Here is a 16,928-nt window from a genome sequence, read left to right as displayed (position 1 = left end):
TTTTTCGTGCCCTTGAGCGTATTCGTACCAGCACTGGCGAGTCTTTTGTCATTTGCAGTGACTCTCTCAGTAGTCTACAGGCTCTTGACCAGTGCTACCCATGCCATCCCATTGTTGTTGCCATCCAGGAGTCCGTTCATGCTCTTGCACAGCGTGGACGTTCAGTGGTGTTCATATGGACCCCGGGACACGTTAGGATAGCGGGAAACGAACACGCCGACAAGTTAGCTAAAGAAGCCACCCGCAAACTGCTGTTGGAGATCGGCCTCCCGGCAACTGATCTCCGATCGGTGTTACGCCGTCGGGTCTTTGGGATGTGGGCAGATGAATGGCGCACTCTGTCAGTACCCAACAAGCTGCGGCGTGTAAAGGAGACCACGACCGTGTGGGGTTCCTCCATGCGGGCCTCTCGCAGGGATTCTGTTATTCTCTGTAGGCTCCACATTGGTCACTCTTGGCTGACGCATGGTCATCTGCTGCGTCGAGAGGACCCCCCTCATTGTCGCTGTGGTGCAACCATGACGGTGGCCCATCTGTTGTTGGAATGTCCTCTTTTAACCGCTCTCAGGCGTGCATTTAATCTCCAGGGTGATTTATCATCTCTTTTAGGTGACAATGTCTCTCTGGCAGATCGGGTTTTAAGTTTTATTCGCGCAAGCGGCTTTTATAGGTCCATTTAATTTTATTACATCACCCCCTTTTGTGCTGTATCTTTTGCTTTGTTTTGTGTTATAACTCGACTCCACCCTAATCTTTTAGGCTGGAGGTTTTAACGTGTTGCAGATTGGCTGGCTCATCCTATTATTTTCGTGATCAGCCAGCCACAGTCCTCTGCTGTGCAGTTTTAATTCCTTCTGCCTTTGTTCTCTATGTTGTTTTAGTTGCTGTGCTCCATTTTCCGTGTTGTCTTACCATTGACCATGGGGCTTTTCGTCCCCCAGAATTTTTATTTTAGTGCTTCGCCTGACTGGTGGATGGTTTCACTGTGCTCTGTGTTTTTATGAAGCAAGGGACCGATGACCTTTGCAGTTTGGTCCCTTTAATCTTTAAACCAACCAACCAACCAACCTGCCCCACACTTACCTCCACCCCTGCCTCAGCCTCCTCACTTCACGCAATCTGTACACACACCGCTCTCCTTGCAGTCTTCCCTTTCTTTCTTCTATCTCCCCCTCGCCATACACACAGACAATTCCCCCTGCTAGATGCCAGAAAGAGCTAACCTGTCCTGAGTATCTGGTGCATCTCACTGCCAGCAGTGAGTCACCTTTCCCTGACCCTCCCTCCTGTTCCCAGCCTCCTCTCCCTCCTTGCCCAATCCAACCCGACACAACCCCCTCACCCCCATTCAAGCTGTAGTGCCAGTGCAGTGTAGTCTGCCAGGACAATATACCTGTAGAGACAGATGTGTATGTAAAGATAGAAAAGATCTCTGGCTCATTTGCATGTATTACAGTGATTCGGTGCCTCTACTGTTCAATTAGTCATTATCTTCACTTGTTAATTTATTTACATTGCGCCAGGAATTTTCATTACTGATTACTGAGAATAAGTGGACAGGGTTGGAAACTCATGTCAAATTACGGACGAAACATATTAATTCCCACCAGAAGAAAGTGTGACATGTTTACAGAGCTGATCTCAGCAGAAGTCACTTTATTTTATCTAATATACACAGATTATTCACTCTTTCCTCAGTTACACAAAATAATTGTTGATGTAATAGCTTCTTATAGCAGATTTTCTTCCTGTTCTCAAAAACTTAATTTTATTAATATTTCATCATCTGGTTCCATGTTGCCCATTGTGGTGTTATGGAGCTCCTGTCATAAAAAAATGATCATAAACATGCATTTATTTTAAATATGCAGAGCTTATCCTAGGATCTCTCGAAAGAAACAGACAACATCATCAAGGAATGCAGACTGCTGTGCAGATCAGAATCTGTTAAATTAGGCCAGGGTGTAAGTGTTTTGTTTCAGTATGTCCATCTTGAAATTTCCATTATCATAAAATATTGCGGGAATTGTTCTAACAGGTCTTCCAGGAGCAGATTTGTTACTTATGTCCTTCCTTCCTTCCTATCTACCTTCCTTCCCTGTCTATGTTTCCTGGTGCCCCTTATTTAGCCAGTTGTGTGACAGGACTCATATGGTTCTCCTCTAGTTTTGCAGAGAATGAAACATAACCTTTTATAGGCTATTATTACAATGAGGTCACCATTCCCAAAGGCATTTTAAAGCTACTGCCAAATCTTCTCCAGGAAAGAATGTGTGTACCCCTTCCACCTGCATATAGCTGAATCGCATGTTCAGATGTGAAATCATTTTCAGGGTTTGCAGGTAGTGTATCCGAGGCAGAACATTGAAACCAGTCCTGTATTTGTACAATGTAAACTTTCACGGCCAGAACTGTCACAATTAATAAAATATTCTGGGCTATTACGCCCTGGTCCAACACATTTCACTTCGAAACTCAACATTTCATCCCCATCTGCGGAGTACATTTTCAATGGGGATCGTAGCTATGTTGAATATACAATTCACAGCATGGCTCGCTACTGACTACAAAAAATTACACTTCTGCACAGTGGTGTTACCATCACTTGTTTTGAATATATGAGCAATACTGGCTGTTGTTGACTTCTGGCTTCCACTGTTACTATCGTCCCATGATGAAAGACTGGTACCTACTAAGGTCATTAGCGCCCAGTCACAAATGTTAGTGCACTAATATAGTAAAAAGGGGGCAACGTCAGAAAGTACTTAAAAAGACGGAGAGAAACAAAAGAAAAGAGTTAGATCTTTTTGGATAAGTCCATCAGTGTAATAAAACGAAGGACACGAACAGCTGTTCGAGCGTCATCAGCTAAAAGTTCCTGTGAGGTAGACGGCAGACACAGGACAACACGAAAGTGAATAAAATGGGGACAACAAAATAAAACATGGCGCACCATCAATGGATGATCACAGGGGCACTGCGGGGCGGGGTCACTGGACAATAGGTAGCGGTGGCTAAATCGGCAAAGCCCAATCCACAACCTGGCCAAAATGACCTCCTCTCACTGGGAAGGGCGTCCAAGCCTTCGGGATCGGTTTGATGGCCCTAAGCTTATTTTCATGGAAAGAGGACCAAGCCTCATGCCAAAATGATGAAACGCACTGACAAAGAACCCCACTTACATCAGTTGATGGGAAACAAAAGGAAGCTGTCCGAGGCAGAAGGACAGCAGCCTTGGCCACAGCATCAGCAGCTTCATTCCCAGGCACACCAATGTGGCTAGGAATCAAAAAAAAAAAAAAAAAAAAAAAAAAATGGACACAAGCACCAGTAGCAGCTAGCGACTGAAGGGACTGTTGAATTCGTTGGACGAGAGGGTGGTCCGAATATGGGTCACGGAGACTGAATGGCGCTCAAAGAATCAGAGCAGATGGCATAGGGAGAATGACAATGGTTGCAGATATACTGAACAGCCTGATAGAGAGCAAAAAGCTCAGCTGTAAAGCTTGAACACTGGTCAAGGAGCCGGTCCGGTGTTGAAAGGTATCATCTCCATCGACAAAGGCACATCCGACGCCAGCAGTAGTCTTGGAGCCATCTGTGTAAATAAAGACGTTATTAGCAAGCCTCGAACGAAGTTTTGACAAACCCCAAGCGGTATATCAAATCCGCGGTCCTCTCCTTTGGGAGCCAGCTGAGCTCAAGGTGAACGTGAACGTGAACCTGAGCCTGGAGCCAAGGTGGCGTCGGGCTCTCGCCCACTCAAAAAGTCGTAGGGAGGTTAAAATCAAGTTGCTGAAGCAGGCAACGAAAGCGAACTCCAGGAGGTAACAGGGCAGAGACTTAGAGCCTGTATTGGCGGTCGAGAGAGTCATCAAAGAAGGAGAAACACGACGGGTGATCGGGCATTGACATCAGCCTTTCGTAGTATGTGTTTGTGGCTGCCATTAGTTGAGTCCAGTCAAAATGAATGTGGTGGTCCCATGTTGTAAATCGTGTTCCACAACAGCTGCTCTGCCAGTCTCCCCTCTTGTCTTGTGCTCTTCGAGTTTTTTTAGTACCCACATACACCTCCCCATGATGACATGGAATCCTATAATTTCCAGCATTTTCCAGCGGTTGGCAACATTATTACAACCATATGTGGTCCGATTGGATTCATATATCAAAAATTCTACATGTTTTATCAGTAAATTAAATGGCATAATGGTATAGCCAGAGGACGTATTAGTTAGTTTTGATGCGGTGTTGCTATTAACTATGGTTCCATTCAGTGAAGTATTGGAACAGCTGAATCGGATTTTTCCCCTCGATGTTGCGGAACTGTTTAAATATTGCATCACAACCACGTATTTCAAATGGAATGAAGACTTCTGTGAACAGACGGATAAAAATAAATGTCGTGTGACTAGGGCCTCCTGTCGGGTAGACCGTTTGTCGGGTGCAAGTCTTTAGATTTGATGCCACTTCGGCAACTTGCGCGTCGATGGGGATGAAATGATCATGATTAGGACAACACAACACCCAGTCCCTGAGTGGAGAAAATCTCTGACCCAGCCGGGAATCAAACCTGGGCCCGTAGGATTGACATTCTGTCGCACTGACCGCTCAGCTACTGGGGGCAAAAATAGACGGATGGTGTTGCTATGAGGAGCCCCTTAAACCCAGTTATAGCGAACTTCTTTATGAAAAAATTCGAGGAGCAGGCATTGGAAACTGCAAACAATAAACCGAATATTTGGTTCCATTACGTAGGTGATACGTTTGTTTTGTGGCGGCATGGTAGGGAGGAATTGGATAGTTTTCACAAACATCTGAATGGGATGAATCTGAAGATTCAGTTTATGAAGGAGGATGAGGCAGGTGGAAGATTAAATTTTCTTAATGTACTTGTTTTCAAGAAGAAGATTGTAGTTTGGGCCACACATTTTACCAAAAACCCTACACACAGACTTTTACCTACACCGGGATTCAAACCACCACCCACAACAAAAGCGAGGTGTCATAGAAACGTTGGTGATAGAGCAAGGTAAATCTGTGAACCAGAGCTGCTTGATGCGGAATTAAAACATCTCACCACTGCATTGCTCAAGAATGGTTATTGGTTCACTGAGGTGAAAAGAGCGTTAAGACCACCGCATAGAAATCATAGTGATGCTCAAGTGCGGGTGAAATCAAAAGTTTTCCTGTCGTTTGTTAAGGACGTGACTGATCACATACGAAAAATCTTGAGCAAATGGAACATCACGGTAATTTACATGCCCACACGGAAGACTCAAGATCATCTAAAATCAGCCAAGGATGCTCGCCACCCACTGGAAAAAGCTGGAATTTATAGGAGTCTGTGTTTCTGTGGGGAGGCGTACATGGGTACTACAAAAGTAACTGTCAAATAAAGACTCAAAGAGCACTAGGGCAATCGCAGAAGAGGAGAGATTGGCAGATCAGCTGTTGCGGAACATGCTTTACAGTCGGGGGACAACCACATTCATTTTGCCTGGACTCAAGTAGTGGCAGACACAAACGGATACCACTAAAGACTACAAAGAGAGGCCATAGAGATTTTAATAGGGAGGAGGAGGGCATGAAATTGAATGAAATTGGGATTCCGGTACTGAAGAAGAAGATGAGTACCTGTCTTCCATCATGGGACGATAGTAACAGCAGATGACGGCAGTTGACAATGGCCAATTGTGATCACGTTTTCAAAACGTGTGGCTCCATGTCTCTGTGCTGAAGCAGAATTTTGCTTTAGTCATTAGTGAGCCAGGGTGGAAATCGGACATTCAACAAAGCTACGATACCCCTTGAAAATGTCCTCCGCAGATAGGGAGGAAACGTTTGGTTTTGAAGTGAAATCCCTTAGACAGTGGCATAATAGCCTGGAATATTTTATTAATTGAGTCCTTATTTGATTGACATGTAAATGGATTGGCCAATTATTGTTTTTCTGATAACTGAGAAGAAGAGAGTAATAGATAATTTAGAGCATGATTGCACTTAATGGTTCTGGTGTGTGTACTTGAGCACTGTGGTTTGAGGATACTGTTGCTGAAGGAGGTCCTGTGGAGGAATATGTCCAAGACATTTTATGTATTATGAGAGTGATTGAAAAAATAAAAGAAGCATTACAATTACAACACTAAAAATGTTGCTTGCAGCCCTTTGTCATTTCAGATATCTGTGAGGGTAAATCAATTATTATCCGTAATTTAGTTATATTTATGTTTATTTTAGTAGTACTGTCATTTTACGATGATGATGCATGCTTTGTTTATTTGTTGTTATATCTTTACAATTTTCAGTAGGTTAGTTTCGTTATCACTGCTGTGCTGTTAATCATGGCTTCCCCACTGTGTATTTGCACCAAAGAAGAGCAACGTTGAGTGATTCGTTTTTTGTGGTCGGAAGGCATGTCAGGTGCCAAAATTCATTGAAGGCTTTCAGTACAGTACAGGAACAGTGTTTTACCACAACAGAGTGTCTGCGAATGAACTAAAAAATTCCGAAATGGTTGCACAAGTGTTACACACGATGAAGGAGGCGGACAACCTTTTGCTGCCACAAATGAAGAAACCATTGAGCGTTCACATGAAATGATTCTCTTATACTGATGCTTAACTATCGATGGTGACACAACGTTTGCAAATTAGTCACGGTTCTGCCTACGAAATCACCCACAACACACTTGGGTTTCATAAAGTTTGTGCAAGATCGGTCCCAAAAGAACTCTCACAATTGCGTAAACAGACACACTTGGACATCTGCAGAAAACATTTATATCACTGTGGTAATGAAGGGGCAGCTTCTTAGACAGAATCATTACTGGTGACAAAACATGGATCCATCCTTACGAGCTGGAGAGTAAACGGCAGAGTATGGAATGGAAACATCCAAATTCGCCATGCAAGAAAAAGTTAAAGACCCAACAGTCCCCAGGAAAACTGTCGCTTACAGTTTTTTTGGGATGCACAAGGTCCAGTACTGGAACATTATGGGGGAAAAGGGCACCACAATAAACAGTGTAACGTTACAGTGAGATGCTTACTGCCAGGCTAAAGCCAGCTATTCAAAGCAAATGCCGAGGATTGCTGTCAAAAGGTGTTGTGTTATTTCACGACACTGCCTATCCGTACACTGCTGCTCACACTGCAGAAACACTCCAGAAACTCAAATTTGAAGTACTGGATCATCCTCCATATAGTCCTGATCTTGCCCCTTCTGACTATTACTTGTTCGACCCACTCAAACAGGCATTAAGGGGCCACCGACTTGTCTCATACAAAGCAGTGAAAGAAGCAGTGCATTCCGGGTTTGCAGCTCAACCGAGAACCTTTTTTTATGAGGGCCTCAGGAAGCTTATACAACGCTGGACCAAGTGCATTGAAATGCAAGGAGACGTATGTCGAAAAATGATGTTTTTGTAAGTTTCCTATTTGATTACAATAAAAATTGTTAACTACTTTGCAGATAATAATTGACTTGCCCTCGTAGTTAGCTATATGTTTGAAAGGAACATAGCCTTTAAGGCAACTCAGGTTATTAAATTTCCATTGGCAGCTTTTCTTAGATTTTATGACAATAATATGCATAACTAAAAAGCTATTGTAAAGTATAGGAGATCTTTATTGCTAGGCTTAAGGATATTGCTTCATTTATTAATTTAAATGGAATCAAAACTTCTCCAGGATATTCTTTCAGATCAGACTCTGGAGAGGGTTTTAAGAATCAAAGTATTTTATCAGATGTCAGGGAATTGGAAAAAGTGGTAATTTCCTTCCCTCTCTTCTTCCTTTTTGTATATCTTGTATATCTGTAACAAGAACAGATACACGCAGAGGGCAGGGGGGGGAATGGTGTGTCGTCATCCCCCCCCCCCCCCCCTCCCCCTGCCCCGTGTGCGCCACTGACAGCTCAAGAAAAGACAGAGGGAGAGTTTTCATTTTAAAATTAGTCTCACAAAACCTATAAGGACATGTTCACCCTCCTGACCGTGTGCTCCTGCCCTCTCCTGAAAAAAAGTTCTGTATCCTCCCCTATCGGCCCACTTGTCCTGATTTAGATTTTTCATGGTTTGCTTAAATCACATAAGGTGAGTTCTGAAGTTTTTTGTGAGTTCTGTAGTTTTTTGTGAGTTCTGTAGTTTTTTGTGAGTTCTGTAGTTTTTTGTGAGTTCTGTACAGCTTTTATAAATAAATCTGTGTGACAGGTTACCTTCTGCCTGTAATAATTTTAGTCTTTTTTATTAATGTTATGTAACAATTGACAGGAAGTATGGAAGACATTTTAATTGTTACAGGAAGTTAACCAACTGGCTAACTCACTTTGTGCTTCTGGAACAAACCTTTCTCGCAGTGTAAGCTCCGTTGGTGAACATCAGAGTGAGGCATATATTTCTCCAACGTTGCCAAAGAGAGCGGAAACGTTTGGAGGATTTGACAATGCAAACAAAGAACAACTGCCAATGGCAATAACAAAAGGTATAACATTTATATTATTATTGTATACAGTTTTTACGTTTACTTTACAAAATAGATATCATCCCTTCAAAAGTTACAATAATCCAAAATATCCAGAAGCACATTTTTTTAGATTTTTTTTTGGCTTGAATATGTTTTATGGCTATGATATTGCATCCAGGTTTTCACTTTAGCATTTGGCAATATTAAGATGACAGATAAAAATAAAACTTGACAGTAGGAAAAGGAATAAGATATAAGGGAGGAGGATTCAGTCTGAGTAACCCCAATGAAACTGAAGACAGTACTTATTTGGAGTATTGTAAGCTTGAAGAATGCTATCCGTGACAGTATGGCTTCAACTGTATGAAAGTGGAAGACAGAAATGAAACGGAACTTGTAAAACAAAATTCAAAATATTTGGAGAAGTGTGATTTCTTAAAATGAACAGTTTATAGGAGCACATGTCGGACAAGAGCAGGCCAGGGTGTATATGACCCGGGAGATTCGGGAAAACCCCAGGAATTTTTTCACCCGGAAGAGAACCGGGAAAACCCGGAATTTTTTTTAGAATTCTGAGAATTTTTCATTTTTTAGTTTTCAGTTAAATTTTTGTAACTTTGACTGGTAAGAACCAATACTCTACCAAAGGATATTACTTTATCCCCGTACTGCAGAATAATATTTCAACAATAAAACATAAACGAGAGAAAGAAACAAAAATAACTTAAATTGCAAAGGAAAGGCGCCATATACAACAATAACACACAGTGCTCATGCAAGTGTCTGCCAACAGCAAAATGTGTCAAAGGCTTTAGGAAAACTATGCAATGCTTCATAACAACAAATTGCCTCTGATGAGCATGAAGTCACAACTGTTTACATTAGATTCGTTTTAGCAGTTACGAGCGGGCTCATGCGCACGCGTGGATGAGTCGCGTGTAAGGAGTAGATTCTCTCGCTTCTGGCTACAGGAATGTGACTGTTGGCTGTGCAAGCAGTCGTAGCAAGCAGCTAGACGCTACCGGAAAAAGGGAGCACCAAATTCATATCCTTTTGGGTAAAAAAACTTGTTTCAGAAAGCGCCTAGCATCCAGCGCACGTTGGTCTGTCGATTTTTTGTATGATTTTGAAACACATCCTTATAGGTTTTGGAACATTTTTGAACACATTTTAAGTTGATTTCTGAATGAATTGTAAGTTGATTTTTGAATGTGTGCATAGTGTACGTGATGTCTCTGTCAGGAGAATCCTTGTCGCATCTAGAAATAAACTTTCCGTAGACAATAGGGGATAGGGTTATATGAGCTGTGCGGAGTAAAGCCAAACAGATGAATGCCAATCACTGTCTGATTTGATGGTTGACTGGGTTTGCAAATGTTCAGCATTGTTATAGTTACTAGCGAAATTCATAGATTCAGACTGCCAGAGTGGAAATAAACGAGTACAGGAATAACAAGTGAGAAAGATTACGGATTATCTTCTTGTTTTATCCAAGAAAATGAAATTTTGACAGAAAATTTTTGGCCAGATCACTACACTAGTAAGGACCAGTTGTACAGTTCTCGGCTAGCAACCGCTTAAATTCTATTTTGGAAGTAACGTAGAAAACATTTTGTACAAATATGTGACAACGCCTAACTGCAGAATAATCACGGGGTAACTAAACCGGTGATCTTGGCAAGGTTAGTGAAGTTAATCGAACAAATTTTGAAAATGGCTGGAATAGCTACAGAATTGGTGATGACAAGATTGTTAGAATGAGGAAGCAGAAGAAACCTACAGAATTGGTGATGACAAGATTGTTAGAATGAGGAAGCAGAAGAAACGGAGACATCACACAAATTATGGAAGAATAAGATGATTCCAAATTTATATAAAAATTTTGTAATACTACTTTTTGATCACGTGCTTGAGAAACTGGTGTGTATGAATGAAATGTGAAACTATTTCCTAACATAAAGCTTTTTGCTTGTAGTAGGCCTTCTAGGCATTTGATATTGGTACGTCTTGTATTATATTCCGTCGTGTTATAAAACTGACCATTTGTGCCAAAACAGCCTCGTTTATTTGGTGTGTGTTACAAAATTACTGCAATATTAGAAAGGCCTATTTTGTTTTATCTAGCAGACAGTGACAGAATAGATGTAATCAGATCAAGAAACCATACCAGTCTTGGGTATTATTTGCATTAACAGCTTTATCAGTATTAGATAATGACATTTCGATTTTTCATGTAGCAAAATGTTTGACCAACTTTGATTAGGTAATAGATTTTTTTGCAGAAAGGAAAGCGTGCCATGTAAAGCTGTAGCAAGATAAGAGAGAAAAAAATGCTAGGAGCTAAGGATTGAAGAAATGTGTACTTTCTTGCTTGTCTCTTGTCTTTATTGGTTTTATGTATCCTATATGTAATTTTAAATCTCCTATATTTATTTTTATGTCACACAAAACAGCAAGTTATTAGCTAATAGACAGTAAAAAGTGCAAATTTTCTGAAGAGTTTTTGTTCTCCCGATTACAAATAATCCCATTCACTATTAATTGTGAGAAATTTAAAAGGCTGTCAAATGGGCCGATTGGGAGCAGGAGAGGCACCACAGGACATTTCAGTTTCCATTGTCCTGTGTAAGTTTGATGGCATCCATTACAAAATATACATGTTTCAATTCCACAGAGCAAAATACAGTGACATGCTATAGAAGAATGCTGTATGAAGAGGTGTGCCACTGCACTTTGGCACACTTAAGACCAAATAACATGTCTTACATTTCCTTGGACATAAATGTTTAATGTTTCAGACTTCTCAGAAAGATTTGCACTACAAGATGAACATATTTTTGAAAATTTGATTTTTTTTTACTATTGACGTAGTTCGCAAATATTGTAGATCTGGGACTGATGCGCAGGACAGTCTGAGTTATAGTGGCTAGTCCCCACGTGACCCGTGTTTACATTTAGTGATTTTGCTGTTTCCCATTTGTTTACTCTCATGTCAAATGAAAACAAAATGGATATCTGTGGCCGGGAGCTGTCAAGTGAATTAAAATACATTCACATAATTACGGAAGGCCAAAATATGTTATTAGTTTCAGATTTTATTTTATTTTCACCTTTCTGACAGTCAAGCATTAGTCGCCTTGCAGAACAATGAAGTTATTTTTGTCTGTTTGCTAAAGAAATTTGACTTTTATTAACCTTTTCCACAGAGACAGTCAATGTATTTGAAACGAAATGTTTAATTCCACAGTAATGGCTAGTTTCAGCTGTTTGCTGCATTTCAAGTGCATGTTTTCATCTTCTAGCGCGTATGGCATTATGCCACAATAAAGAACCAAACATGATATAGTACAGTACTGGCGCTCCAAGAAAATTTACATCCCGAGAACCACACTGAAAAGCTTAATATCAGGTCAAGGTCTACATCATTGGGAATCGGGACATTCGAACGTGCACTTTAAGTACGCAATTTAAATGTGCACATTTTAGTATGGTTCATAAAATATTATGCTCTTGCAGTATGCTCTGATGTCTTGTCTCTTTTATGACATAATGTATGATCGTCTAATGTTTTACACGTACGTACATATGGGCTTCCTACGTCATGGTAGCTGCGCAAGCACTGTGTCGCCTGTTATCTGCCCTCTCTGGCAACTGCTGAAACGAACCTATTTCTAACAGGTTGCGGGAAAATATTGCGAATGGGGGTTTGAAAAGCGGTACTTTCAAAGTAAATATCCTTTTATGTAAGTTGAATTATGTGCAAGAATGTACCATGAATTTCTTAAATCAAAGATCGTTTGAATCTCATTTAAAAATCAACTCTTTGATGATGAGCCATTTAGAAGAATTTCAAACCCTGAAGATCAGACATTTATGTCATTATTAAAAATTTTACTGGCACACTTGTGTGTAACACACACAAAAAAGATCAACATTATATGCGAAAGCTTAGCTCCTCTTGCAGCTTATTAACCTTAGAGACCAATTTTATGTGTAGAAGCTTTGCTTTTTTTTACACAACACTATATATATTAATTTAAATTAGAAGCTTTGCTTCTTTTTGTAACAACACTATATATATTAATTTAAACTATTAACTTTCCCTGTTTGCGTGTTCATGCTGCTTAACAGTGATGTTGCTTTTAGCTGACTACATTACGTGTCCTATGCTCTAAATATCCGCTTTCATCGGCTGGCGAGATCATGTGACATGAGCTATGACTGTCTTACAAAAGTGCATTGCAATCTTGATTTCAATTATTCGGAAAGTAACATGCGGTGTTTGGTGGAATTCCAATGTATAGTTTTGTAATACGAAAATACGCAGTGTACATGTTGCTGCACATCAAAGATATTTCCAAAACGTGTCTTTTTTTCCCTAAGTTTGGTTTCTAAAGTGCCGGGAAATTCTATGGGAAAATTCTAAGTCCGTGTATAAAACCATAACCATTCAAAGGATTGATAAGTTTTGCAGTTCTGAAGGAAAATATACTGTCACTTAACATGGAAAAAGTGTGCTTGCACCCGGGCGAAAGTGTATTTTTAACTGGGAAATCCGGGATAAATCTGGGAAATATTTTTCCTTGTCTGCATATACACCCTGCAGGCTCAAAGTGGATATATCACTGCTGAGAGGCTCTTCATTATCAAATAGGAAACAAAATAGTGAGACCAAAGAAATTATATTCCTAGATAATACACTGAGGTCACAAAAGTCATGGAATACTTTGTAATATTGTGTGGGACTTCTTTTTGTCCAGCATAGCGCAGCAGCTGAACAGGGCATGGAGTCAGCAGGTCATTGGAAGTCTGTTGCAAAAATATTGACCCATGCTGCCTGGATAGCTGTCCATAATTGTGAATGTGTTGCCAGCCCAGGATTTTGTGCACGAACTGACCTCTCAATTATGTTTCATAAATGTTCAGTGGGTGGCTGGATCAGTTGCTCAAATTGTCCAGAATGTTCTTCATACCAGTCGCAAACAATTGTGCCCCAATGACATGGTGCATTGTCATCCATAAAAATTCCATCGTTGTTGGGGAACATGCTGTCCATTTAATGGTTGCAGATGGTCTCTGAGAAGCCAGAAGTAACTATCTACCATTGCTGATCAGTTCAGTTGGACCAAAGGGCGCAGTTTATTCCATGTTAACTCAGCCCACACCATTATGTAGCCACCACAAATATGCACAGTGCCTTGTTGACAACCTGGGTCTATGGCTTCATAGGCCCTGCATCACTCTCAAACCCTACCATCAACACATACCAACTGAAATCAGGACTCACCTTACCCAGCCACAGTTTTCCAGTCATCATGGGTCCAACCGATATAGTCACAAGCCTAGGAGAGGAGCCGCAGGTGATGTCGTGCTGTTAGCAAAGGCATTCACATTGGTCATCTGCTGCCATAGTGTGTTAATGCCAAATTTTGCCTGTACATCCCACATTAATTTCCATAGTTATTTCATGCAGTATTGCTTGTCCATTAGCATTGATAACTCTACACTAACGCCACTGCTCTTGGTCATTATGTGAAGACTGTCGGCCACTGCATTGTCCGTGGTGATGGGTAATCCCTGGAATTTGGTATTCTTAGCACACTCTTGACACTGTGGATCTCAAAATATTGAATTCCCTAAAACAATTTCTGAAATGGGATGTCCAATGCATCTAGCTCCAATTACCATTCCGCATTGGAAGTTTGTTAATTTCCGTCACATAATAACCATAATCACATTAGAAAACTTTTCGCATGAATCACCAGAGTATAAATGACAGCTCTACCACTGCACTGCCCTTTTATGCCTTGTGAACGCAGTACCATCTCCATCTGTATATGTGCATATCACTGTTCCATTACTTTTGTCACCTCAGTGTAAGTATGAGGAGAATTTTAGCAAAAATTGCACCTGTTAATAAACAAATTTAGATTGAAACTTGAAACTTCTTGATCAGCAGAGTGAAAAATCTCATTTTGAAAATTTAGATTCATTAGTTGTACTCCAGCACACACTATTTATGCCATCAGCAGCCATTGAATCAAAGCTAGCAGGAGTGTAAATAAAAAATACAACTAAGTTCCTAGCTTTTAGAATTAGTAACGTAATGATCCTAAATACTTTTGAATGAAAGGAGACCACTCACCGAAAATAAGAGGTGTTGCTAGGCACATCCAAAAAGAAGGAAATGTGGTAGCTACGGAATAATCCTTTTTGAGCTAGAGTAACACACACACACACACACACGCACACACACACACACACACACACACACACACACGCACACACACACACACACACACACACAAACACCTACCTCTGTGCCCCTATATGGTGCTAGCTGGCCAGCTGGACAAACAGTGTCAGTATTGTGGACAAACAGTGTCAGTATTTTGTTTCAGCAGCTATGTCATGCGGCTGGATAGAGGGAGAGGGAGGTGGAAGGCAGGGCGAGGGACTGAGGGTGTGCGCCCAACGACTTGGAGGGAGGCAGCCAGTTTGCCATCGAGGAATGCGAGGGGGTATGGGTGGCAGGTACACGGGCTAGGCATTTGATGCACAGTTGTCGGAGCTGGTGGGGAGCGATGGATGTTGAAGGTGACGTGGGGATGAGAATTGAGAGTGGGTGTCAGGACAGAGGAAGGAGAAACTGTTGGGTGGAGGATTTGAAGACAGTGAGTTACTGGAGATTGAGGCCGGGACAATTATAGGAGTGGAGGGTGTGTTGTAAGGATAACTCCCATCTGCGTAGTTCAGAGAAGCTAGTGGCTGAGAGAAGGTTTCCGGTGGTTCTGGCTGTGAAGCAGCCATTGAAATTGAGCATGTTGTGCTGAGGTGCATGTTATGTCACTCTGTGGTCAACCAAAGAACACAGTTGACCACCTAGTAGCACTATAAGCATCTGAGCACATCATGCTCAATTTCAATTTCTGCTTCAGAACCCAGGACATCTAGATCCCTCCTTCCACTACCAAATTCTCCGAACTATGTGGTTGGGTGTTTTCCTTAAATCACATTCTCTGTTCCCCTAATCATCCTGGCCTCAATCTCTGGTAACCTCTGTCCCCACACTCCTAGCCAACAGTTTCCCCTTCCTCTATCCTATCACCACCTCCCAATTCATGTATCATGTGTGCCCCGCACCCCACCTGCTTCAGAACCTGTGTATCACATGCCTAGTCCATGCACTTGCCAGCCCTTCTTCCCTGCATTCCTACCAGCAAACAGGCTGCCTGCCTCCAAGCCACTAGCCAACCCCAACCCCCACCCTCAGGAGTGTAACACTTTAGTGTATGGTTGTTTTAATTCCTAAACTGAGAAATGTACAACAGTTAGTCACTAATAATCTTTTAATGCCTCTTTATCAAGATTTCAACCACTGCGTTGCTATCATCAGTGCTAAAAACATACAAGAATATATTACAAAACATATTATAGTTATATAACCTTGTACAAGAGTAGATGAGAGAGTAACATATCAGTAAGATGCAAGTCAAAACATATCACTTGCCTATACAAACGGCCGCTACTAAACATTTCATTGCCAACCAGCATGGATTTCAAAAACATGTGGAACCCAACTCACACTTTTCTCACATGAAATACTGAAAGCCTTTGATCAAGGCAACCAAGTAGATGCAGCATTTCTAGATTTCCAAAAATCATTTGACTCAGTACCGCACCCATGCTTGTTGTAAAAAGTATGATCATAGTGGGTATCAAATGAAATTTGTGACTGAATTGAGTACTTTTTTGTGGGGAGGACACAACATTTTACCTTGGATGGAGAGTAATCATCTGATGTAGAAGTAACTTCGGGTGTGCCCCAGGGAAGTGTGTTGGGACCCTTGCTGTTTGTGTTCTATATTAATAACCTTGCAGACAATATTAATAGTAAAATCAGGCAGATGGCGCAGTTATCTATAATAAAGTGCTATCTGAGAGAAGCTCCATAGATATTCAGTCAGTTCTTTGTAAGATTTCAACATGGTGCAGAGATTGGCAACTTGCTCTAAATGTTCAGAAATGTAAAATTTTTGCACTTCACAAAATGAAAAAATTTAGTATCCTATGACCATAGCGAGGGCTACTCGCTATGCTGTGACTATAATATCAGTGAGTCATTGTTGGAATTGGCGAGCTCATACAAACACCTGGGTGTAACACTTTGTAGGGATATGAAATGAAATGATAACATACAAATAATTCCAGTCATGGGTAAAGCAGGTAATAGACTGGTTTATTGGTAGAAAACTGGGGTAGTGCGATCATTCTACAAAAGAGTTAGCTTACAAATAACTCATGTGACCCATCCTAGAATATTGTTTAGTTGTGTGGGAACCATACCAGATGGGGTTAACAGGAGATATTGATCATATACAGAGAAGGGCAGCACGAATGCACACAGGTTTGTTTAATCCGTGGGAGAGAGTCACAGAGATACTGAATGAAATGAGCTGGCAGACT

The 16,928-nt window shown here is 41.1% G+C and overlaps 1 protein-coding gene across 1 annotated transcript in view; it reads left to right on the top strand.

Moving 5' to 3' along the window:
- The window catches only part of LOC126191481 (rho guanine nucleotide exchange factor 18), a 640,188-nt gene that overhangs the window by 565,642 nt on the left and 57,618 nt on the right, over window positions 1–16,928 (top strand). Inside the window, exon 24 of the mRNA XM_049932364.1 lies at window positions 8,300–8,480. Within this exon, the coding sequence (XP_049788321.1) occupies window positions 8,300–8,480 (181 nt within the window). The remainder of the gene's footprint in view (window positions 1–8,299; window positions 8,481–16,928) is intronic.

This window comes from Schistocerca cancellata, chromosome 6, assembly GCF_023864275.1.
Source record: "Schistocerca cancellata isolate TAMUIC-IGC-003103 chromosome 6, iqSchCanc2.1, whole genome shotgun sequence".
Classification (NCBI taxonomy): domain Eukaryota; kingdom Metazoa; phylum Arthropoda; class Insecta; order Orthoptera; family Acrididae; genus Schistocerca; species Schistocerca cancellata.
The sequence above is the reverse complement of the archived record's forward strand: the minus strand, read 5'-3'. Positions and strand labels throughout refer to the sequence as shown.